Genomic DNA, 21,582 nt, shown 5'->3' with positions numbered 1-21,582 from the left:
CCAATGACTTTGGATCAAGTGGGTGCAGAACTGTGCAAATGCCTTTATTGAGCAAATGATGCAGATGGACAAACCGACCCCCTTGGGAAGCAGGGAAAGCAGCTGCCTCTGAGAGACAGGCAATTCCAGACCAGGGATCTCAGGAGGTGGTTGCTCCTCTACAGGGGCAGCTCCTTTGCCCCTCCAGAGGGCTTGGTGAGGTAGAAGGTAGCTGTGCCGCTGTATTTCTCCTAGGAGACAAGAGGAGCAGTCAGTGCTGGTGCTCTGGGAGTGGGCTGGGGGATTCCAGAGACAGGGAGAAATGCCCTGCTGGTCAGCCCAGCACCCATCTGACCCCGTCACCACCACTCCAACGCAGCCATGTCAGACGCTCTTTGGGGACAGCATCTTGTCCCAGCCACTGCCTGGGGTCCCATGGTCCATCCACAGCCTGGGGCAGGGAGGATACCAACACACTCCTCAGCTGACCCTTCAGCAGCACCTTATGGACCATTGTCCATGATTTTTTCCAACCTCTTTTTGACCCTGATGATGCTCCATGGCCTCTGCAAGCTCCCCCACCCCAGCCCTGGGCAGTGCTTCCTCAGCTCTGATCTGCTCCTAACTCATCCAGTGCTGCCTGGTTCTTATTTTGGAGGATTTGAGGGTCAGTTCCACACTCACTCCATCTACCCCCTTCACTGGTTTGTAATTCCTGGTCACGTTCCCTCACTCCCAGCTTTGGCAGAGGCACAGACCTTTTGGTCTCTCCTCATTGCAGATCTTCCTCAGCCCCTTCTTTATCCCCCCAGTTATTTACAGGGTGCATCATGATCTCACAGAGCAGCAAAATGAAGCTCTGCCTCCTTCATAGTCCCCACATTTTGCTGGTGTTTTCAGCTACCAGTACACTCTGAGGTGCTGATTTAGAGAACACTGGTGATGGCACTGAGATTGTTCTTGGGCTGTAACTGCCTGTGTTAAGCTCAGCATTGCTCAAGCTTAGCTCAGATCACTTTTCCCTAGATAAATTTGGCCTTCCTGAAGCTCACCCAGCACCTTTTCTCTCACTTCCTCAATGCAGTGACACCCTTGGGCAGGGTTCTGTGATCAGCACGGTGCTGAACTGCCTGCAAGAGCTTAGTGGCACCAACAGACAGGGTTGGTGAAGCCCATCCAGGGCCATGAAAGGCCCAAGTGCCTCAGGAGCACCATCTCAGCCACCAGGTCTTTCCAAGCTGTGCCCCTGAGTGTTCCCTTGGGACCCTTAAGTCAATCTCCTGGCACTTTTCTGCTGCATACCTGGATGTGTTGCTGGGCTCTCTCTGCAGCCCCAGCTTCCAGCAGTGTCACAGTGCAGCCTCCAAAGCCTCCCCCAGTCATCCTGCTGCCATAAACCCCATCGACTTCCAGAGCTGCTGCTACCAGCTCATCCAGCTCGGGGCAGCTCACTTCATAATCATCCCTGGAGAGAGGAGACCCGTGGTGAGCCCTGTCCTGCACCCTGCCCATAACCACTGCACCATGAACAGCTGACACCTGTGTCCTGGTGCAGCCACTGCCGTAGCAAACTGCAGCGATGTCAGATGCTGCAGACACCAGTGCAGCTCTGCCTGTAAGTGCATGTATATGTGAGGAAGGCTGTGAGCATCCTTGGTGCATCCTCACCTGAGGGAGTTGTGACTCTCCACCATCAGCCTCCCAAACGTCCTGTAGTCCCTGTCCTGCAGTGCCTGTGCTGCCTGGGCTGTCCGTGCTATCTCACCGATGACGTGCCTGGCGCGCCGATACACCTCCTCGCCCAGCCGGCTCCTGGCCGCTGTGGAGACACGTGTGTCCCTGCAGCAGAGCCACCCAGGGATGCTGCTGCAAGCAAGCACGGCTACATCCTGCAGCCATCCTGTGCCAGAGCTCCTCTAGGTGTTGGCACACTCCCATCCTGGTGCGTGCACCCAGCCACCTGTCCCTGGTGCTACCCCACGGTCTCAGCTGGTGCCACAGGGCATCGAGCTCCTGATGCCCCAAGAGGCTGCCAGAGCCAAGGGAAGGACTGTCCCCACCTTCCAGCTCAGCCATGGTGGCATCCCTCAGGCTGGCCTTGCCGAGTGCTGCTGCTGCCTCCTCGCAGTGCCGCCGGCGCGTGGGGTACTCGCTGCCCGTCAGCGTGTGCCGCACGTTGGAGTTGGTGATGAGCACAGCCAGCCTGGCATCGCTCAGTGGGACAGGGACAGTCTCCAGGGACCTGCAGCAAGAGTTCAGCGTGGGGCCATGTGCCCATCCCCCTGCCCGCTCCAGCCCTCGGACACCTGTGTGAGGCCACGTGGCAGGCAGCTCCTGAACCACACAGGCAAAGTCCAGGTGGTTTAGGATTTCGCCCGAGTATTTCTCTCCCTTCCCAATTATCAATTTCATAACAGTCCCTAACGAAAGTGACAAAGGGACAGGCAAGTAGGAGAAAGGCTGCAGGAGGAGGAATCAAGCCAAGGAGGAATTAAAAGGCAGGAAGACCCATCCCCACGATGAGATTTTGGGCTGGGTTCGGGGGTTAACCCTTCCCTGCACTCCTGCACTTATGTCATGGCCACAGAACCAGTTCATCCCCACTCAGCTGCCCAAGGAGGTGGGCACAGCACCGTGAGCTCAGCACTCAACCCTCACCTGCAGTCAATGAGCAGAGCGTGGCCTTCCTTGCCCATCACAGATATGAACTGGTCCATGATCCCACAGGGCATCTCAGCAAACGTGTGCTCTGCTTTCTGGCATGCCAATGCCTTGGCTACCAAATCACCATCATCTGGGCCAGAGTGGAGACACACAGGTTAGCAGCTCCAGGACCCTGGCCCCTTGCCTTGGAGCAGGGGGGGCCAACACGGAGGTAAAGGGCTGTTTTCCCATAGAATGGGGTTTTGCAGCTGCAGGTGCTTGCTCCTGCACCACTGCGTGCCATCCATGCCAGTGTGGGTCCCCAGATCCAGCTGGATGTGATAATTTAACACTGGTATCTCAGATCTCTCAATTTTTGGGGACATCAGGGTAGGGAGATGCTCCAAGGGGAACATCCTCTCATGCCCCTGGCCTGTCCCAGGGGTGGTCCATGGATTTTAGAGGTCTGGGGAGCTCAGGCTGGATGAGCCAGAGGAAGCACACAGTCACAGCAGTGCCAACTCTGGCTGCAGTGGGGAGTTGTGACCCACTCCACAGCGGCGTTTCCCCAAGGGCTGTGGGATCTTGCTAAGGGCACCCCCCTCATCCCAGCTCCCACCTGGAAACAGAGACACTAGGGGTCAGGACTGGCTACTGCCTTACCAGGGCAGAGCTGCTGGAGGAAGGTGTAAGTAGCCACCTCCAGAGCAGCCGAGCTGGAGAGGCCCCCACCCAGGGGGATGTCACTGGCGACCACGGCACTGAACCCTGGCACAGCACCACCTGTGGGAAGAGAAGGGAGGAGGGGGGCTGTGAGCCCCTGCAGGGCTGGGGGTGCCCCACAGCTCACCGGGAACAAGAGCAAGGAGCCTCTGCCCAATATCCCACTTTAAACCACTGGGTGACCCATGGCAGAGTGTGACCCGGGCACCTGCTCCCAAACACAGGGGGCTTTGGAGCTGAGAGCATCTCTGCTGGAGCCTGGTCCCGGCAGAGCTGTAGGTTTGCAACAGTGCTGGAAGAGCCCCTGGAGCGCACCCAAAACCAGGTGCTGAACACCAGCCCCTGCAAGGGGGTCTCTGCCCCACCCCTCAGCCTGGGTCTTACCCCGGTAGTGCTGGATGACGCCCTTGACGTAGTTGGCCCAGCGAGGCCGCCCCGGGCTCAGGGAGCTGCCGCGGTGGGGAGCTGGGAACTGCACCCTGTGGGGCTCGTCCGCCTCCGCCGAGGTGGTGAGGATGGAGATGGTCCCGTCCTGCGTGGGGGATCCCACCAGCACCGTCCCCAGCTGCAGAGCCTGGGGGTGGGGAAGGTGGGCTCAGACACCTTGACATCCCCATGGGTGGCAGGGGACAGTGGTGGCTGCTTCGACTCACAGCTGGAGCACCCAACACATGTTCCCCTTAACTCTGACTCCACAGAGCCCCCAGCGTATGGTCTGGCTCGCAACAGAATTAAACTTTCTGGCTATTTGTTGCCACACAGGAACGGTCTTCCTGCTGAATGTTGTGACAGACCCCCCCAGCTCAGTGCCAGGGTGCTGGCTGTCGGGCTCCGGGGGAGTGGTAACCACTACAAGCATGGGAGAGGCTTCAGGAAGTTTTCTTGCCTGCCAGGGAATTCAGCTGACCTGCTCCCACGCTCTTCGGCCTCACAATAATTAGCTGCATGTTTGATTTAGGACTGAGCCAAAGGGAGCTCGAAGGAGCTCGGAAAGAGCAGGAAGCTCCTGCTGCTCCGAACCACCTCCACCACCAAAACATCGCTCTCCGTGAACAGGAAATTGTTTGACGGGGTTGCAGAAAAGAGGTGGTTGGGAAGGGGGAAATCACATTCCCCCAGTAGTGAGTGAGGAGCTGCTCTGCGGAGCCCCTGGTGCTCCGGATCCTGCTGCGAGCTCCGGACTCGGCGGGGGGATCCCGCAGGGTCCTCGACTGAGGGACACATCCCCGAGGTAGGGGACATCCTGGGGCGAGGTACCCCCCGGGGGCTTTCAGAGGGGACCCGGAAGGGTGACATGGCGGGATGCCGGGGCCGGGGATCCCAGGCTCTTACCATGGGCAGCACGAAGCCGCCGTTATAGTCGGTGTGCTCGCCGATGAGGTTGACCCGGCCGGGGGCCCACGCCGCCAGCACCGCCGGCCCCCCGAAAATCGCTTCGTGCGCCCGGCGGGCAGCCGCCAGCAGCGGGGACGGACCGGGACCCACCGGCTCTGCCATGGCCGCACCGCACCGCCCACGACCGTCCCGCACCTCCCCCGGGTTCCGCACCGCCCCCGGGTTCCGCACCGCCTCCGGGATCCACACTGCCCCCGGATCCCGCACCGCCCCCGGATCCCGCACCGCTCCCGGATCCCGCACCGCTCCGGGATCCGCACCGCTCCGGGATCCGCGCCCCTCCTCCCTCCCCTGAGCCTTGCACCGCCTCCGGGTCCCGCACCGCCCCTGAGCGCACCGCACCCTTCCCAGGGTTCTGGGAAAGGCTGGTCGTGCGTGGGCAGCCCTATGGGCAAGGGGAGAGCTGGCCCCTACACACCCCGTGTGTACCTACGGCGGGGCCAGCGCCGGGGCTTTTTAACGCATATATATCCAAATACGTATCGCAGAACCTGTCCTAATATATGTACAGATAAATATGCGTCTGTTTGCACGGGTGCCTCTCTTACATATGCGGCTTCTGCCGATACAACGTATGTAACATATATGTATCGATAGATATCTGTGTCACTGTCTGTGTTATCCCTGCATACGTCAACATCTGTGCTTTTGCTATATGCTCAGGTACACACACCTGTGTGTGAGGTTCCCCCCCCCGGGCCGCTCCCGGGGCGTGGCCCGTTACCGGTTCCCGTCCAGCCGCCGCCGCGGGACCGCTCGGCCCGGGGAGACGAGTCCATGGCCGGGAAGGAGCCGCTGCTGAGCGCCCTTAAAGGTGAGCGTGGGCCCCCTGGGGCTGTTCCTGCCTCTTCCAGCAGCGCTGTTCAGGGACCGGCCCTTGGCCGCGCACCGGTACCGGTCTGACCGGACAGACGGCGGGGCCGGGCTGGAGCTCCCCGGGCCGGGCTGGGGCTCCCTGGACCAGGGACTTTGAGGAAGTTTACCCGAGTTCCTGCCCGGTGTGGCAGCCGCAGCCGGGGAGGGTCGAGCCCTGCCGGGGTGTTGGGCACCCCCCTACCACCAGTCCCCCCCCCCCCGGGGCTATGCAGAGCTGCTCCCGTGGTACCCCCCTGCCCTTCCCCCGGCTGGGGCACCCACGGGTGCTGCCTTTTCCCTCACTGAAGGTGCGGTGCTGCAGCTGCGGGAGGTCGGGGGGCCCTGCACGGACACCTCGCCGCACCTCGTGTCCCTCTGCCAGCGGCTGGAGAGCATCCTGCGCAAAGGGCTCCGACGTGAGTGACCCTTCGTGCCCGGGAGGGGGGTGGCAGCTCCCCGGGGCCCGCGGCGAGGGGCCTCGCGTGCCCTTTCTCCCACAGAACCGGCTTGGGGCTTCCGGAGACGAGATTACTGGCACTGGCTGGAGCAGCTTCCCACGGGGACCAGCGGCAGGTGAGCGTCCCCGGGCAGGGCTGGGATGGAAACGTGAGCTGTGGGGGTGTCTGTTGTGACATACTCATCCCAAAGAGCTCCGGTGCAGGGAGGATGCTCCCAGGCGCTGCCAAAGGTGCTTCCCCTCTCCCCGAACAGGCCGACCCCTCTCTCCGTGAGCATCCAGAGAGCCGGGGGCTGTGAGCGGACACGGACGGCCCAGGGCCGTGGGCGGTACTTCCTGCGCTTGGCCCTGCAAGGGAAGGTGCTGGCGGTGGCCGTGAGGGAGCTGGCACAGACCCCCGGACTCCTGGAGGTGCAGCACGTGGTGCAGTGAAACGGGCCCACATGGGCAGTGAAATGGCAGAGTAACGGTGGCGTTTCACTGTGTTTCAGTTTTATGATCCAGAGAGCTCCATCCTCGGCAGTGAAGGTCTCCGGGGTAAGATGGTGGCGCATCCGAGGTGGGATGTAACCTGTGTTATGGCAGTGCACTGCTGCAGGGGAGGGGGAATAGTCCACTGTGATTTTTCTAGTCCAGATTTAGTGCTGGAATCTAAATATGCTGCTGCGGCGATGGAAAAAGAGGTGTAAATATTTAAACAGGGTTTGAATCTGTCTCGGGTTGGCTTTGGTGTCATGGGATAGGGAAACAGCTCCTGAAGGGTCTTCCAGTGTTATTCCTTCATATGTTTAAGCAGACCTAGTGGTCTGGCTCGGGGGGAGCCCATTACAGCTGGACCTGGGCTGAGGGGTCGCACAGGATTTTTAGATGGCTGTATTGCCTTGACAGGCTGCAGCACTCCATCCATCTGCAGCCGTGCTCCTTGAGGGGGCCAGGCCAGGGTGGAAGCCTTTAATCTTTTGATTATGATAAATAACCCTGTGTTAAACCTGTACATCGATGGTTTATAAATCACCTGCGCTGCTGGTGCGTGAGCAGATTGTAGACCCAGCAGAGTGATTGCAAGGCTTGTGCAGGAGAGCCTGGGCAGCTTTGCTTTGCTTGTAGGGTGAGAAATGGAGAGCGAGTCACTCGTCAGCAGCGTTTGTTGCAAGCCTTGGTCTGAATTAGGGCAAAGCAGGTGCCAAGCCACACCTGTGCTGGCAGTGGGAGCCTGGGATGAGCCTCCAGCAGCAGCCTGGGTGCTGTGGTGCTGGAATGCTCTCAAGGCCTCGCTCCCAGGGCTCATTAGTTACACAGAAAACGGCTTTATTCTGTCCTCTGCTACGTCCCTGTGAGGCTGTAGCTGCCAGAAACCCTGCAGTGACACTGCTTCTCCGTCCCCATCCCTCTGCAGAGCCTTTCCTCTCGCTGCTGCTGGTGCTGACAGAGATGGATTTCTCCCTGGACCTGCAGGTGTGGTGATGAATCAGGGGGGTGGCGGCTCCCAATGCAGGGCCCCGGCCCCCTCCTGGCCAGGACCGATGGCACTGGCACTCCTTTGTTTACAGAATTGCAGCTTCTTGGACGAGAGCTGGCTGCTGCCGGTAAGGACTCATCGCTCCCCGGAGCCATCCTCCTGCCACCTGGCCCTCGCTGAGACATCAAATGAGGGAGATAAGGAATGATTTGGTGGGGAGGGACTGCCACGCACCTGGGGTGAATTGGCTCAGGTTCACCAGCACGAGCAGAGCCGCCTCTGCCACCGAGGTGGGATCCTGCCAGGTGCCTGGGCTGTCACCAGGAGCACATCCCAGCATTCCTGGGAGTAAAACCAAGCAAGAGTAGTACCCAGGCCTAAATTGCTGCCATAAGTGAAGTTTTCCCGTGCTCCCTTCCCTGATTTCTTGCCCAAAAAAATCCCCATTTCCCTGGGCTGACACAGATTACGTGTCAGTTGGTTTGCTCAGTGAAACATCAGTGTGTTACTGAGAACAGCGGGGATGCCTTTATGTCTTTTAAAGATGAAGAGCATCCCTCCACTGCCCTTTTAACCCAAAAGAATCCCCAGAAAGCTCAAGGCAGCTTTAGGGGTGCTCACGGTGTGCTTTGAGCCGTGGTGCTGCCGCAGAGCCAGGGATCCTGCTGGGTTTTGGATGTTTCTGACAGCAAGTGCCCCCGGCTGAGCTGGCCCTGTTTCGGGTCCCTGGCTAATGCGATGTGACAGTAAGTGCTGCTGCAAACAGCAGCGGCTTTGGGGAGGGGTGGCCACACTCCCCTGGCTGCGTGGGGACATGTGGGGTGAGGGAGGAGGGCTCTTGGCTAAGGGTTCACCTGCTGCTTTGCCCTCCCATCCGTGGAGCAGCTTTGCCCCTTCAGGGTCTGGGCACAGCCAAGTGCTGAGAGAGGGCAGGGACAAGCAGCCGCTGATGGTCCCAGCTCAGCCTGGGGCACTGTGGGCCAGCCTTTTCCCGGGCTCCCAAAACCCTGGTTTGGCATCGGTGCCAGAAATGATCCAGGGCACGGGATCCCAATTCTCCCCCTTGTCCTGGTCATGCTCCTTGGATGTCCCATTGCCAGTGCCAAAGCCACTGTCACTGGCCCCTCTCTTCCAGGTGTGCAGCACTTACGAGACAGTCCCATGCCGAGCGCTGGGGATGGTGCTCAGGTAGGAGCCTTTGATCCTACTCTCCAGAGGAATCTGGTCACCACAGCACTCAACCCCCCCCCCCCAAAGGGGAGATAAACAACCTGTGAGGGTCTCACCGGTACCTGCTGTCCATGAGGTGGCTTTTACCTGCTTCTTTGCATGGGTGAAATGTCATGGATGGTACAAAAGGGCTGCGGGAGCCAGGCAGGGTCCCTGGGGCTGAGCCGGGGTTCGGCCTCACCCCCAGGTATGTGGAGGGCCGAGTCTTTGTCACCAAGGTGCTCCCTGAGAGCCAGGCGGAGGTGGACGAGGTGGTGCTGGCCGGAGACATCCTGGACGAGATCAACGGCTGCTCGCTGAGATACGCCCACAGTGGGCAGGTGGGTGGGCAGGGAGGGCCAGGGTGGCTCCCCCTCCTCTGCCCCCCATCCTACCCTTTGCTTCCCCTCTCTCCCTGCAGGCTGGGGACATCCTGCAGAAGCTGAAGGGACAGCCGCTCATCTTCCGCCTGCTCCGGTGGCGGTGGCACGATGGGCAGGTCTATGAGCCACTGCTGCCCTACCTGAAGGTCCTGAAGGAGAAGGAGCCCCACTTCCAGCTCCAGCACAGCCCCCGGCACAGGGGCGAGGGGGAGCCACGGCAGCTGCGGGGGGGCAGGTGGGTCTGGTGCCATGGGGAGCCCCCAGGCTGGGCTGGGGGTCCTGCCAGCGGGGTACCCCTGTGCCCACACTAATCCCTGATCTCCACTCAAGGCTGTGGGGCCAAAGCTGCCCCCGTGGCCTTGGGGTGGTGGGGGGATGGGAGCATCTTCCCCTGCAAAGAACAGCAGGAGGGATGTGTGGTGTTCCTCACCTGAGCCCTTTTCTCCCCAGGCTGCTCTACAACCTGCAGTACCTGGGCCAGACCAGCATTGGGATGGTGAGGCTGTGGGGCACATAAAGATGCCATGGGGTGAATCATCTGTTCTGTTTTTTTTTTTTTCATGAGCCCATGGGTTATTCCCTCCTTCTCATTCCCTTCCAGTATGGTGGCAAAGAAGTGCTGGAGCAGGCCATCCCTGCAGTGCTGGAGGGGCATTTGGCAGTGCAGGTGAGTGATGGGGCTGGGCACATCCTGGGAAGGGCTCTGTGAGAGAATGTAGGGAAATAGGGTCTCTGCCATGCATATTTTTTTTCCTGCCAGCTCCAGGTTTGCTTGGCCTGGCTGAATATTTGCTATCCTGCCATCCTTGTGGGTTTTTTGCAGGTCAGAAGCATCTCTGCAGCCAGGATAGGAAAGGGCATTAAGGAAAAAACATACAAGCACCTGCAGGAAAGCACTTGGAAAACTGGGGGGAGGCTAAGCCTGGTTCCAGGGGTGCTTTAGGGCTCAGGTCACTTTGTTGGAGCCTTTGGTGGGTTATCTGTGAAAATATGGAAGTAGGAGAGCACTGGGTGGTAAAAAAAGGCGGCACAGGGAAAACATCTTGAAACAGCTGAGCTTGACTGTGCTTCATCACCTCTGTGTTTGGATAATCTCTGTGGGTGAGTGTCTTATCAAAAACAGAGCTCAGGGCTGTGCCCATCGGGGCTTCTTCCCCCTCACCCCCCCCCCCGCTTCAGGAGGTTTTATTTGATGTGAAGGAGGCAGAAGTCCTGGTGCAGGAGAAAGCATCTTCCAAGGTAAGCAGGCGACACCCAAGGTCTGTGTGAGTCCCAAGGATGCTGATGTGGCAGTGTGGGGTCCTGGGGCCAGTTTAAACCGGGAATGGGGCTGGCAGGGACTGCCCTCAGCCCCCAGCCCCGTCCCCCTGCTGTGCCCTGCGCAGCTCCTGTGCCGCCATCCCTACCCCACCATCTCCTGCGTGGGACGCTGCACGTGGAGCAGCAGGATATTCGCCTTCTGTGTGGCGTGAGTGCTGCCTGTGGGCCCTGGGAGGGGGGTATGGAGGGATGGGGGTCCTGGAAACCAAACGAGCGGGGTGTGGAGCAGCCGCGGGGTCCCCGATGCGGTTGCGGGGCAGGGCCGGGCTCGGGGCCGCGCGCTCTGCCGGCTGATGGACGTGTTTCCATTTATAGCTCTTCCCCGGAGAGCCCTGACAGGAGCACGTTCGACTGCCTGGTGTTTGCAACGAGTTCTGAGCAAGAATGCGAGGAAATCGTTGGGAGAATCGGTAAGGGAAGGTTTGTGCCTTCAGATATTGTCACAGTAAGACCGTGGAATACCAGGAATTGCTGGTTTCAGTCCACCACGTGCAGGATCTGTCTTAATTCTTTTTGTTGAGGTTACTGAGATGAAGAGATACTTTGATAGTCTTTTTTTATTTTTTTTTTTAAAGGACCGCTAGACAATGATTTTATTTTAAGAAACAGCTTCTAGGCATACCCAGATGGTTCATTGTTTCCACCAAGAACTTGGATGCAATATTGTTTTCGAGGGATGTTATTTTAAACATACTTTTCCTGCAGGAGCCCAGCCTGCTACTGCAGTTCAGCAGCAAACCAAGCATTCATAAATCCCGTCGCTTGGAATTTTTTTTCATTTGGCCTAAATGGAAGCTGCGTGGTGCTTCCTGAATTCCATGGGTTACTGAGGATCCTCAGATTTCTCATGGGGAAATTGTCCATGGGGACATCCCTGCCAGTTGTCCCCTCACCAGACTGTGCCCCCAAAGACCTGCCAGGTGATAGACCTGAGATCACCAAGCCTCATCTAAAGTTCGAGCTGGTGCTTGATTCAAAGCAGTTAAGTTTACAATTTAGATGCAAAGGAATCTTTTTCCCTACAGGTCTAGCAATTAGGAAAATACTTGTTTAAAACCTTGCCTTGGATCATTTTAGAACTGGTTTTTAGTAGGTTAATGCTGTTAACGAGGGCCTGGGTTTGCTCGGAGTGGTGTAGGACAGGGAGGTGAGGAGGAAGTTGTGTAGGAGTGCGGGGTAAGGAGTGTCTGTTCCTTCAGCTGCAGGATTTAAGCACACGGAGTGGTTTGTCTGAGGAGGGAGAAGCTCATGACGAGGCACTGGTGTCCCAGCCTCCCCCAGCAGCACATGAGGGATGCAGGCCCTGGCTCCCAGAGCAGGATTTGGGATGGTTTTCACACCAGTGTCACGCCATCCTGGTGGGACAATCACGGATGGCCACCGCTGACTTACGGCAGACACCGGTAGGAACTGCTGCTGCTCTTCCCTCTGAAGTGCCACTGCTGCCATAGCACTTTAATTTCATTGGAATAAATCAAGCCAAGCTGGCTCAACTGCTTCCCTGTGCTGCTGTTCCATGACAACTCCAGCACTACTAGTGCAGCCTGTTCTGTGAGGGCCTCACCATTCAATTTAAGTATTAATTACCTGCTGTTTGGGTGCAGTCTGAGCACTTTCCTCCACCACAGCCCAACCAAGTCTGGCTGCTGAGGAACCTGCCTGAGCTGAGCCCCAAGTGAAGGTTTGAGTATAATCCCACTCTCATCCAAAAATCTGGAAACGAGACTCTCTGAGCACCCACCCCTTTGCTCAGCAGCCCATCTGCTGCCAGGGTGTATAATTAGCTGTTCCCCTCACACACCATCCCACTGTGATTATCCGGGACTGTCACGCAGCCCAATCCCACAGGAACTCTCACACCCCCCACCCTCAGCACCAACAGTGCTTGGGAACAAGCAGGTGGTTTTGCTTCAACTCCAAAATAAACTTCCCTGCATCCACCAGAAAGAAAGGAGGAGAAAAAAACCTTTTAATGCTAGAGTTGCGTTCTGATAAGCTTTAGAAGAGACTCCCAAAGAAAGCTGCTGCCAGCCTAGGCCAGTCCTCCTGGACCCCACAGCCGCTCTCACCGGCCCAACTCAATGACTCCAGCTACAGAAAAATCTCCAAAATCCTCCAAAACCGGCCAAAAATTCTCCATTCTGTTGACAGACGAGGTTAACTTGCCACAGCAGCAGTCCAGGATTACAGGGATCTACTGCTGACCTCAGGAGCCAAGAGGAAGCTTCTTCCAGCCCATTCAAAGCAAATGACAAAAAGACTCCTCACATGTGAATGTAAAACATTTAATTTAAAAATGTTGACACTACAATATATAAAATAGCTATTATAAATGCACATAGTGTATTCTATAGCTGCCAGGTTTACGTTTTTAGGAAACTGTAAGTTACACTGTGGTTAAGACTTGTAGTTTCACCCTCTGAAGGAAGTCCACATTTGATCACAGTGATGCATGGTCAGACTAACAGCCCCAATTGTTAAACACTTGGATCAAGTCATAACCAGTTTTATTGCAAAAGGACCCTGTACACATTTATATCAATTCTAGTACCTTACAAGTTTAGCTACCCAACAAGTCATTAACATACAGAAACATGCATGAGAAGCAAGAAAGAACACCCATCCCTTCTGCATATTAGCAACTTGTCACTCCCGAGCCCGAGGCTCAACATCACTGAGGTTTATGTGAACAGTCACTTTTAGCATTCATCCTGAGTGAAAGATGGAATGACTTAAGTACAAATGCAACATATTATAAACAATTTCTTACAAAAAAAGTCACAAATTAAAACCAAAGTATTTTACAGAATTAACTACAAAACACCATAAAAACAGCCTTCACTTAAGCCCTCTCTCCCCGTATCCTGCGAGCCAACTGGATATCTTTGGGCATGATGGTGACTCTCTTGGCATGGATGGCACACAGGTTTGTGTCTTCGAACAGCCCCACCAGGTATGCCTCGCTGGCCTCCTGTTTCAAGAACACAAGAAGAAATGTCGTTAGAACCCCTCAGCGCAGCTCCCCCAGCGCCGCGGCCCAGCCGGCCCTCAGCAGTACCTGCAGCGCACCGATGGCTGCACTCTGGAACCTCAAGTCCGTTTTAAAATCCTGGGCGATTTCCCTGACCAGCCGCTGGAAGGGCAGCTTGCGGATCAGCAGCTCCGTGGATTTCTGGTAGCGACGAATCTCACGGAGCGCGACGGTCCCCGGCCTGGGTGGAGAAGGAGGGGGGGCGGGTGAGGCGGGGCCGGGGCTGCGGCAGCTGAGGCCGAGCCGCGGGCCTTACCTGTAGCGGTGAGGCTTCTTGACGCCGCCAGTAGAGGGAGCGCTTTTCCGGGCCGCCTTCGTGGCCAGCTGCTTGCGCGGCGCCTTCCCCCCGGTGGACTTGCGGGCGGTCTGCTTTGTACGGGCCATTTTTCCTCACTTACCTACGGTAGACACGTAACGCGTGACACGGGGCCCGGCTGTCCCCATCCACCCCCCCCGCCTCAAGGCCCGGCGACACAGCGGCCAATCCCCTCAAGCTCCAGATGCCGGCGAGCTGCCCCCCTTCCCTCGCGGCGGGCAGGCGGCCAGCGGCCTCCCCCGGGGACAGGGAGGAGGAGTCACGGTTACCCCACCGCCCCCGCCTCGCGGCCCGGCCGCTCCCCTCCCCGGGGGGAAGCGCGACTGAGTCACAGCCGCCTCCTCCTTCCTCCCGGGGCCGCCCCGGGAGAGGAGAGGGGGGTAGGGGGGAGCGGGTGGGGGATGGGAACCGGCCGTGACTCAGGGCACGTAGGCAAGGCCCGCTCCGCCGGCCCCGCTCCGAGAGGAACGAAGGCCGCAGAAGCCTCGCAGCACTACCGCCTGCCTCGGGGACGCGCCCGCCGCCCAGCACTCACCGCTCGGAGGAGAAAGAAGCGCCGCTGTCCGGTAGCGCTGCGCGCCGAAGCCGCTGATGCCGGTGGGCTCGACCCGCTCCGCAGCCGCCGCGACGCTCACTGCGCCCTCCCCGCCGCGGGGACGCAGATTTTATATGGGGGGCGCGCGCGTGGCGTGGTGGCGTCACAATGCCCGGGAGCAACGCGCCGCGCCATTGGCCGGGACCCCCGCCGGCGCCGCTGCGTCACCTCACACAAAGGCCGTGCTCCGGTTCCCCCGCTCTGATTGGGCGCGCCGCTGGGCGCTGATTGGTTGTTAAAGTAGGCGCCCGATTGGCTGTTGTGAGGGGGGAAGGAGCCAATCGGCGGCGGGCGGTCGCTCTGCGCGCTGATTGGCCGAAACGGGGCAGGGTTTGGATCCTACCCTTTGTTGCGAAGCTCCACAATGGGAAGTCAATTGGAGCGGGGCGAGCGGCGGTTGCGCCGCGGGATCCTCCGGGCAACCCCCGGCCGGGCCCGGCCGACCCCGCCGCCAGCCGCCCTCCCCGCGGCCGGAACTGCGGAGCCGCCCGGCGGGGGCTGCGAGTAGCCGCAGGGTCCTCCCCGCCTCCGCCCGCGCTCCCCCGGGAGCCGCGGGTGCTGCGGCCGCTCGACCCCCGCGCTCGGGGGTGTCGGTGGGAAGCCCCTGGCAGGGGACGGGGGTCTGGCGGCGCCTCCGGTGTTTCCAGCCTGGGTTTGTCATTCCAGCAGCCAGGGAAGGGTTGTCACGGGACTTGGGTTTAGCATTGCTGGGCTGTGACACCCCCCACCCCCCCCCCCCAGAGTCAGAGCCTGACCCCTGGCCCTGGGAAAGGAACGTCTGGGGGTTGGGGCTGGGCCTCTCTGAGCTTCAGTTCCCTAAATCCCACTGACCCTGGGGGTCGCCCCCATCCCTAATGCAAATCACTAAGTTTTCTTGCAAGTAGGAAACCAGAATCCATGTTCCCTGTTGGTACCATCTTAGCATTTATCTCCCTAAGATAAATAGCAATTCAATGAAAAAAATAATTGTCTTTTGGGGCAAATTGCTGCCTTAAGTTCCACCTTGGTTTATATCACTATTTTGCTGTATTTGTAGAGGCTCTGGAGGCAGGTCCCTGCCCCCCACGGGAAGGGTTCCAGGATCAGGAAGAACAGGTCCCAAATGCCCTGCAGTCGTAGCACGTAGAGAACATACACGGAACACAAACAGACGCTCCCAAAGGTGTCTGTGAGCTTCCCAAATCGGAGCACAGCTGGAATCACCCGGGTTTTGCATCCTCAGGCTCTGGGGTCAGCGCTGGCGTGGTGGGCAGAGCTGGGATTGCTGGGAAAACGTGTTGGGAATGTGTTGGGAGCGTGTCCTGCTCCTCCACCCGCTCGGTCGCTCGGGCAAACACACCAATATGGTGCGACAGGACCACCACGTGAGCCCAGGCTGTCGTCTCCCACCCATCTCCTCCTGTCTTCATTTTCCAGGTTAATTTCCTCTCTCGTAGAGGGAAAAGGTTAATTATTTATCAAGACACAAAAAGCTGCGTACCCACAGAATGGCTTGGGAGGCTGTGGGTAAACACTCGCTGCGTTGGTTTGGAAAATGAAAAGTGGAGGATTTCCCTTTCATCTGGGTTGTTTCACGCTTGGGAAGAAGAAATTTAGGAACCGGTTCTGACGGTGACAGCTCTTAATACTTTTAACTTGTTCCTTTTAAGAGCTCCCTGCACTGTCACTAATGCCAGGAGGCCGGGTGGAATGTTTGTTACTCCCGAGATGTTTCCTTTTCCATGTTTTCAGAGCAATGGCTGCTTAAACTTCTCATTTTGGAGATATTTTAGATTTTTTGCCCTCCTGAAGCCTGGAGAAAAGCCATGTGTCCTCTGGGATGGAACAGGCTGAGGGACAGGTGTGAACAGCAAAGCTGAGGAGAGCAAACCAGCACATGTCCCGACCGTGGAACGAGGGAGAACTGGGAGAGGAAACAGTGTCAGCACCAGATTGTAGAGCAAACATCAGCTACGAGGGATTGGGAGCCTGTGGTTCCCAAATCCCTGTGGACAAAGTGCAGGCTGATGGTGTTTTCGGTGTGATTCCTGGATAATTGAAGGGTTTTCCTGCAGGTTCGTGGCTGACAGTGATTCTGGGTCGGGTGTGTGTGGAGATATACACACATATTGACTTTGGAAAAGTCCTGCTTGACCAGGAGCTGTGTCATCACAGTGCTCCAGCCTCCCGTGGAGGGTGGCTGGATGAATAACAAGGTACTGATATCCTGTGACTTAATTCCTGCGAATGCCTGGGAATGAGCTACTAAACCACCCCAGCACAAGCCTGCCTGCAGCAGATGCTGAATCAGAGTAATTAAGAATTAAAAAAGGTGATTTCCCTCCCCAAACAGCCGCAGAGGCCTCAAAGTTTATTATTAACGTGTCCACCCTGCGTGTGCTGGCACAAAAAGAGGTGTTTGCCCGATAAATCCCGTGTGCCCTTTCCCACAGCGCTGGAGATCCCGGTGCCAGAAGCGGTCCTGTGTGGAGCCCAAGAGATCAAAGTCCTATTAAAAGAAACCCGTATCATTTCCTCTCCTAGGGGAGAAGTTAATTGGTGGGGGAAGCGCTGCTCCACACGGGAATTTCGGCCGATTCCTTGGACACGGTTCCTCTGGGTGGGGATTTTCCCCCCAGGGGGCCTCAGGTGTGATCTGCCACGACCCAGCAGCCAGGTGACACTGGTGTCACCTGCTCCGAGGTAGGTTCTTGCTGGGCCTTCCTCCTCCTCCTCCTCCTCCTCCTCGCAGTGCTGTTCCCAGGCGCTTCCTGCGAGGCGTTGTCCTGTGAGTGGGGAGGGCCGTGGAGGAGCGACGATGCCAACACTAAAATAACCCTCCCCGCGTCCACGCTCGGCCCCTGAGGCAGAGGAAAGCGGGGGGGGGGGGGGGGGGGGGGGGGGAGGAAGGAAGTGAGGCCGCCGGCCAGAAATAACTCCGATCCACCCCCTCCCCGGCCCCCCGGCACTGCCTCTGCCGCTGCCTGCAGGGGCCGGGCTGAGCTACCCGCGGGGTTCGGTCCCGTCCCAGGGGCTGGGTGTCCCCCCCAGGGCTCGCTGCAGCCCCCGGGGGTCGGTGTTGTCCCAGGATTTCGGGTCCCGGTGTCCCTCCCCGGCCCCGATCCCGCCCCACCACCGGGGGGCGCCCCAGCGCTCCGCCCCCGCCTCCCCGCCCCGCCTCGCACTACAAATCCCGCCTCGCCCCGCGCGGCAGGAAGCGCGGGGGCCGTGCCGCCGCGGGGCGCCTCTGGGAGTTGTAGTCCCGCCGGCCGGAAGCCACCGGCCCGACGCGCCCCGCGCCGGCGGGCGGCGCGCGCGCGGCGGGACTACAAGTCCCACCCCGCCCCGCGCGCCCCGGCCGGGGCGGCAATGGCGGCGGCGGCGCCTGCGCGCGGCGCCCTCCGTGCGGACCGCGCAGAGTGAATAATAAAGGTCTCCTCGGCGGCGGCGGCGGCGGAAGGCGGCGAGAGGGGCGGGGGAGGCAATGTCCAAGGGCCCCGTGGCGGGTGGCCCCGCCGCGGCCGGGCCGGCGAGCGCCGCCAGCGCGCTGCAGGCGCAGCCCGAGAAGCCGCAGCACTACACGTACGTAGAGCCGGGAGCTGCCCCGCCGCCGCCCGCGCGCCAACACGCGCCTGACGTCAGCGTGCGGCGCGCGCGGGGGCGCGCGGGGGGGGGGGGCGCGCGGGGCACCGGCTGGAACCGGCCACGGCCGGCGCGGGCCGGGGGAGGGGAGGGGGACGTGAGGGGGGGAAGGATGGGGGAGGGAGAGAGGGAGGGGCGGGGGATGAGCGACAGCCCCCCCCCGCCGCCGTCCTCACACACCTCCCCCGTGATGCACCGGGGCGGCCGCGCCTCCCCTGGGGGGCGAGGGGACCCCCGGGTGACACCCCTGTGCGGGGGTGGGGGCCCGTCCCCTGGGCTGTGAGGGGATCGCCGGACCCTCAGCTGTCACCCCCGCCCGGGAGTGATGGGACCCCCGGAGCCTCGGGTGACACCCCTGTGCGGGGGTGCAGATCCCTCCTCCCGGTGCGAGGGGACCCCCCGCACCCACTGCTGTCACCCCCGGACCCTCCGCTGTTACCTCTGTCCGAGGGTGGGTGTCCCTCCCCTGGGGTGTGAGACCCTCAGCTGTCACCTGTGTCCGAGGATGGGGGTCCCTCTTCCTGGTATGAGAGGACCCCTGGAGCCTCAGCTGTCAACCCCAGGCCTTGGGTGACACCCCCGTGTGGAGTGGGAGTCCCTCCCCTGGGGTGTGACGGGACCTTCAGTTGTCACCCCCAGACCCTCGGGTGTCACCCCCTCCCAGGGTGGGGGTCCTTCCCCTCCTGTGCCATCTCACATGGTGCTGTGGTTTGGGCAGTTGCGGTCCTGGTGAGCTGCCACCAGGGCTGTCACCTCCATCCTCCACCCCCTGGAGGGCTCCCCGGGGCTCCTGGGCACCTGTGGATGGAGGTGTGAGGTGATGGGAGGCCCCCGGTCGGTGAGGGAGGGCTGGAGCGGTTTCCTCTCAAGGCAGGTGTTTTTGGGAATTGCACACGTGGAGAATATCCCCACTGGAAGTGTCACACCGAAATCACGAGGAGTGTTTGCCCTGCTCCCACCTCTCCTTGCACCGCTCGGGCGTGATCCCACTGTGTGTGTGTCACCTCTATCCCAGGGGATATTCCCTCAGTGAAGGCATATTGCTGGAATGTGTCTTCCCTAACCAAAGAATACCATTTCATTGTGTTGTCCCGAGGGTGTACGACCCCTCAGAGCTGTGTGGAGATGGCCAGTGTGTGATAAGTCGTTTGGGTTGGAAGTTGTGGTGATGATATTCCCTTCTCCTTGTGCAGTAAGGATAACGGGGTAGATTGGGAGCGAGCGTTTTCTTTGTGACATGGGCTGGTGATGGACGTGTATGGATGGAAATAGGTCAGATGTTGCCTGCCCTTAAAAGAAGAAAAGTTTGGGACTGTTCCTCGTGAACAAAATATGTGTGTTGAGCTGTTTGCCCTTATCATTTTAGGGTGTTGTCTGAAAATTGTCCTGCAAATACCCGTATCTCTGGCTCGTGTCGATGCCCCCACCCAAAGTGAGACGTGTGTTTTGTTAACTTCTAATTCCCATTTTCATAAAGTTGGTGATGGACTTCTTCCCTGCGTCCACACTGGGATGTATGGAATAAAAAGAGCTTCAAGAAATTTGTAGACACTGATCTGTGCAATCTTTATGCTGGGATCACAGGCTGTTTTCCATCCCTTTCCTTCAGACCGTTTGGAATACCAGGTCTATGGCAGAATGAGGGCTCCTGGGTTTTTTCTCCATTGTGAAGATCCTGTTGTGATCTTAGGGAGATGGCGAGTCACAGCCTCGTAGGTTATGTTATTTCTGGTGGGATCTGCAAGTTTGACAACTTTATAGGAGAAATGGGCATGGAGGAGTCTGCTGGGAATGTTGCTGTAGAGGTAAAAGAGGGAACAGGAGCTGGCTGTAGAGGTGGAGTGACGCCAGTGATGGAGAAAGAATCGATCAAAAGTGAGAGGGAACACAGGGAGATGAGTTAGAGAGTGTAAGCACACTGGGTGGAGGAAGATGAAGGTGATAACCTGGCTGAGCATGACCATGGAAACAAGGATATCGAGGATTAGGAAAAATAGAGGAAGAAAGAGTTCCAGAAATGGGAGGAGACTGGGACAGAGGAGGGAAATGGGACAGCGTGCAGCAAAGCTGGTGGTGAAATCAGCTTATTTCCAGGGGGCAAAACTTGTGTTTTTCAGATGGATGCTAAAAATACTTCAGTGAAAACAGTTGCAGAGGAGCTGAATAACCATAAGTGAAGGATGGGTTTGGGGCTGCCGAGTGCTGACAGCGGGATGCGAGCCATCCTTTGGAAGTCTTGGATTTCTGCACTGGGTCACATCATACTGTAAACCTCCCTCTGATAACATATGGGAACTTATTTGGTGGTCGTTCATGTGAACAAGTTGTATGTTGTCAAAATGTAAATATTTTCTTCCTTTTTTTTTTCTTTTCCTTAAATACAGTTTGTTTCCATAAAATGACATGAAGGTTACAAGTTGTAAACTAGAGTAAGCTTAATTATCTGCATACTTTGCTGTTCCCTGGGGACAGGCAATCTGGTGCTGGGGATCTCTTGGAAAGTTTTTGGTTATGTACGTGAGGAAATGTTCCAGTTTCTCTATTAGTGTCGATTTCTAAACTCTTGGTGTTACTTGCATGAGATTTTAATTACTTTGGACTGCAGTTCTTCTGTCGGGGAGCCTTTGTATTTGTTTGGATGTGCAGCAAAGGGAAATGTGGGGAAAAAACAGAGCTGGTGATGCTCTCTCACACCATTGGCACTGTTTGTTAGCGGAAGAAGAGCCTGAACTTCCATGATTTGTGTCCTTTGGTGGCAGTTGTAGCGTGCAGCTGGATACTCCCGGAGACAAGTCCCTGGTATATGCCAAACTTTACTGTTTAATTATGGATGGCGTGTTTCTCATCTGGGGATCTGGTATTGTGCGTGGAGAACCTCAGTGAGTAATGAAACACCCCACGGCTGCTGTCGTGTTCTCTCTGGGTTGCTGGATTAGGCGTCTGTTCGTGGGGCTGCTGCTTGTGATCCTGCAGCTCTTGTGGCAGGATGAGGCCAGCATCTTCCTGGGAACCACAGAGTGAGACAGGCTCGTTCCTGGGGTACCTGGAGGCTTTGATGTGCTCTGCAGGGCTTGGATGGCGGTGAGGAGTGAATTTGGCTTGGGTAGGCTCTGTCAAACCTCAGCTGAGGGTTGGCTCTGCACCGTTTCTCAGCTCTGACTGGCACGTTATTGCTGCAGGTATCTCTGTCTTTAATGTGTGTCTACAAATGTGGGTGAGAGGCTGAGTTCAAAGAAACTGAAAGCAAGTGATCAGTCACTGGAGTTGTAGGCATGGGGTGCTCTGGTGTAGTTTTGTTTTGGTACAGTCTGTTCATTCTTGGCTGCTGCCTTGTTGGTTTCAGTCAGACTGGATGCCTTAATTGTGAATTGTAAAGATTGTTTCCACTGCTTGGGTGTTTATTGATCTGGCAGAATTTAGATAAGTGAAAGTGGAGCAGTCCTTTGTTCACTGTGCATTCACCTGAAAGTCAGACAGTTTAATAACTCTGCAGGAAAGCAAACGTTCGGGTGGAGATAAATTAACCCATTTAATAAAAAAAACAAAGAGTCCCTTCAGTCGAGTCTGTTCAGAGCACACACTCTCAGAAGCGGGGC

The 21,582-nt window shown here is 57.9% G+C and overlaps 4 protein-coding genes and 2 long non-coding RNA genes across 12 annotated transcripts in view; 3 read left to right on the top strand and 3 right to left on the bottom strand.

The window, feature by feature from the left end:
- Positions 1 to 19: 19 nt before the first annotated feature.
- Positions 20 to 4,879, bottom strand: GALK1 (galactokinase 1). The gene is made up of 8 exons (XM_032707041.1): positions 4,678 to 4,879; positions 3,730 to 3,919; positions 3,286 to 3,405; positions 2,638 to 2,773; positions 2,040 to 2,221; positions 1,648 to 1,798; positions 1,282 to 1,444; positions 20 to 230 (listed from the first exon to the last, which is right to left on the bottom strand). Exons 1-8 carry the CDS (start codon positions 4,840 to 4,842, stop codon positions 159 to 161), a joined length of 1,179 nt encoding a protein of 392 aa, XP_032562932.1. The 5' UTR covers positions 4,843 to 4,879; the 3' UTR covers positions 20 to 158.
- LOC116796427 lies at positions 4,475 to 11,916 on the top strand. The gene is made up of 17 exons (XM_032707040.1): positions 4,475 to 4,576; positions 5,404 to 5,554; positions 5,904 to 6,011; positions 6,096 to 6,168; positions 6,307 to 6,463; positions 6,544 to 6,589; positions 7,449 to 7,507; positions 7,603 to 7,638; positions 8,647 to 8,699; positions 8,929 to 9,061; positions 9,142 to 9,338; positions 9,554 to 9,599; positions 9,705 to 9,770; positions 10,283 to 10,342; positions 10,489 to 10,571; positions 10,739 to 10,833; positions 11,623 to 11,916. The coding sequence occupies exons 2-17, from the start codon at positions 5,518 to 5,520 to the stop codon at positions 11,655 to 11,657; spliced, it is 1,284 nt and encodes a 427-aa protein (XP_032562931.1). The 5' UTR covers positions 4,475 to 4,576; positions 5,404 to 5,517; the 3' UTR covers positions 11,658 to 11,916.
- A 776-nt stretch (positions 11,917 to 12,692) lies between these two features.
- Positions 12,693 to 14,450, bottom strand: LOC116796085 (histone H3.3A). Its single transcript, XM_032706357.1, has 4 exons — positions 14,306 to 14,450; positions 13,711 to 13,852; positions 13,482 to 13,635; positions 12,693 to 13,394 (listed from the first exon to the last, which is right to left on the bottom strand). Exons 2-4 carry the CDS (start codon positions 13,836 to 13,838, stop codon positions 13,266 to 13,268), a joined length of 411 nt encoding a protein of 136 aa, XP_032562248.1. The 5' UTR covers positions 13,839 to 13,852; positions 14,306 to 14,450; the 3' UTR covers positions 12,693 to 13,265.
- A 394-nt stretch (positions 14,451 to 14,844) lies between these two features.
- On the top strand, positions 14,845 to 16,775 carry LOC116796087. Its single transcript, XR_004360257.1, has 3 exons — positions 14,845 to 15,017; positions 15,402 to 15,781; positions 16,420 to 16,775. It is a non-coding gene; the product is annotated as an uncharacterized LOC116796087 (long non-coding RNA).
- On the bottom strand, positions 15,972 to 17,992 carry LOC116796086. The gene is made up of 2 exons (XR_004360256.1): positions 17,931 to 17,992; positions 15,972 to 17,205 (listed from the first exon to the last, which is right to left on the bottom strand). It is a non-coding gene; the product is annotated as an uncharacterized LOC116796086 (long non-coding RNA).
- Positions 16,794 to 21,582, top strand: part of UNK (unk zinc finger) — a 46,235-nt gene continuing 41,446 nt past the window's right edge. For 3 of the 7 annotated variants that reach the window (XM_032706353.1, XM_032706354.1, XM_032706350.1), the window contains exon 1: positions 17,759 to 17,926. In XM_032706353.1, coding sequence (XP_032562244.1) covers positions 17,829 to 17,926 — 98 coding nt within the window. In that variant the 5' untranslated portion in view covers positions 17,759 to 17,828. Of the gene's footprint in view, positions 17,048 to 17,758; positions 17,927 to 21,582 lie in introns of those variants that run through there. The other 4 variants (XM_032706355.1, XM_032706349.1, XM_032706356.1 and 1 more) reach the window with 3 other exon arrangements.

The sequence above is a fragment of the Chiroxiphia lanceolata genome, chromosome 19, assembly GCF_009829145.1.
Source record: "Chiroxiphia lanceolata isolate bChiLan1 chromosome 19, bChiLan1.pri, whole genome shotgun sequence".
In the NCBI taxonomy this organism is placed as follows: domain Eukaryota; kingdom Metazoa; phylum Chordata; class Aves; order Passeriformes; family Pipridae; genus Chiroxiphia; species Chiroxiphia lanceolata.
Note: the sequence above shows the minus strand (reverse complement) of the source record. Positions and strands in the feature narration are given on the sequence as shown.

Bases quoted from the DNA above. Each gene is read 5' to 3' on its own strand.
- LOC116796085 (XM_032706357.1), bottom strand. From the start codon at position 13,838: ATGGCCCGTACAAAGCAGACCGCCCGCAAGTCCACCGGGGGGAAGGCG. The intron at 13,636-13,710 runs GTAAGGCCCGCG...TTCTCCACCCAG, and splicing joins AAGAAGCCTCACCGCTACAG to GCCGGGGACCGTCGCGCTCC. The intron at 13,395-13,481 runs GTACTGCTGAGG...TTCTTGAAACAG, and splicing joins CAGCCATCGGTGCGCTGCAG to GAGGCCAGCGAGGCATACCT.
- LOC116796427 (XM_032707040.1), top strand. From the start codon at position 5,518: ATGGCCGGGAAGGAGCCGCTGCTGAGCGCCCTTAAAG. The intron at 8,700-8,928 runs GTAGGAGCCTTT...CCTCACCCCCAG, and splicing joins GCGCTGGGGATGGTGCTCAG to GTATGTGGAGGGCCGAGTCT. The intron at 10,343-10,488 runs GTAAGCAGGCGA...TGCCCTGCGCAG, and splicing joins AGGAGAAAGCATCTTCCAAG to CTCCTGTGCCGCCATCCCTA.
- GALK1 (XM_032707041.1), bottom strand. From the start codon at position 4,842: ATGGCAGAGCCGGTGGGTCCCGGTCCGTCCCCGCTGCTGGCGGCTGCC. The intron at 3,920-4,677 runs GTAAGAGCCTGG...CCCCACCCCCAG, and splicing joins GCGGCTTCGTGCTGCCCATG to GCTCTGCAGCTGGGGACGGT. The intron at 231-1,281 runs GTATGCAGCAGA...CTTGTCTCCTAG, and splicing joins GAGCCCAGCAACACATCCAG to GAGAAATACAGCGGCACAGC.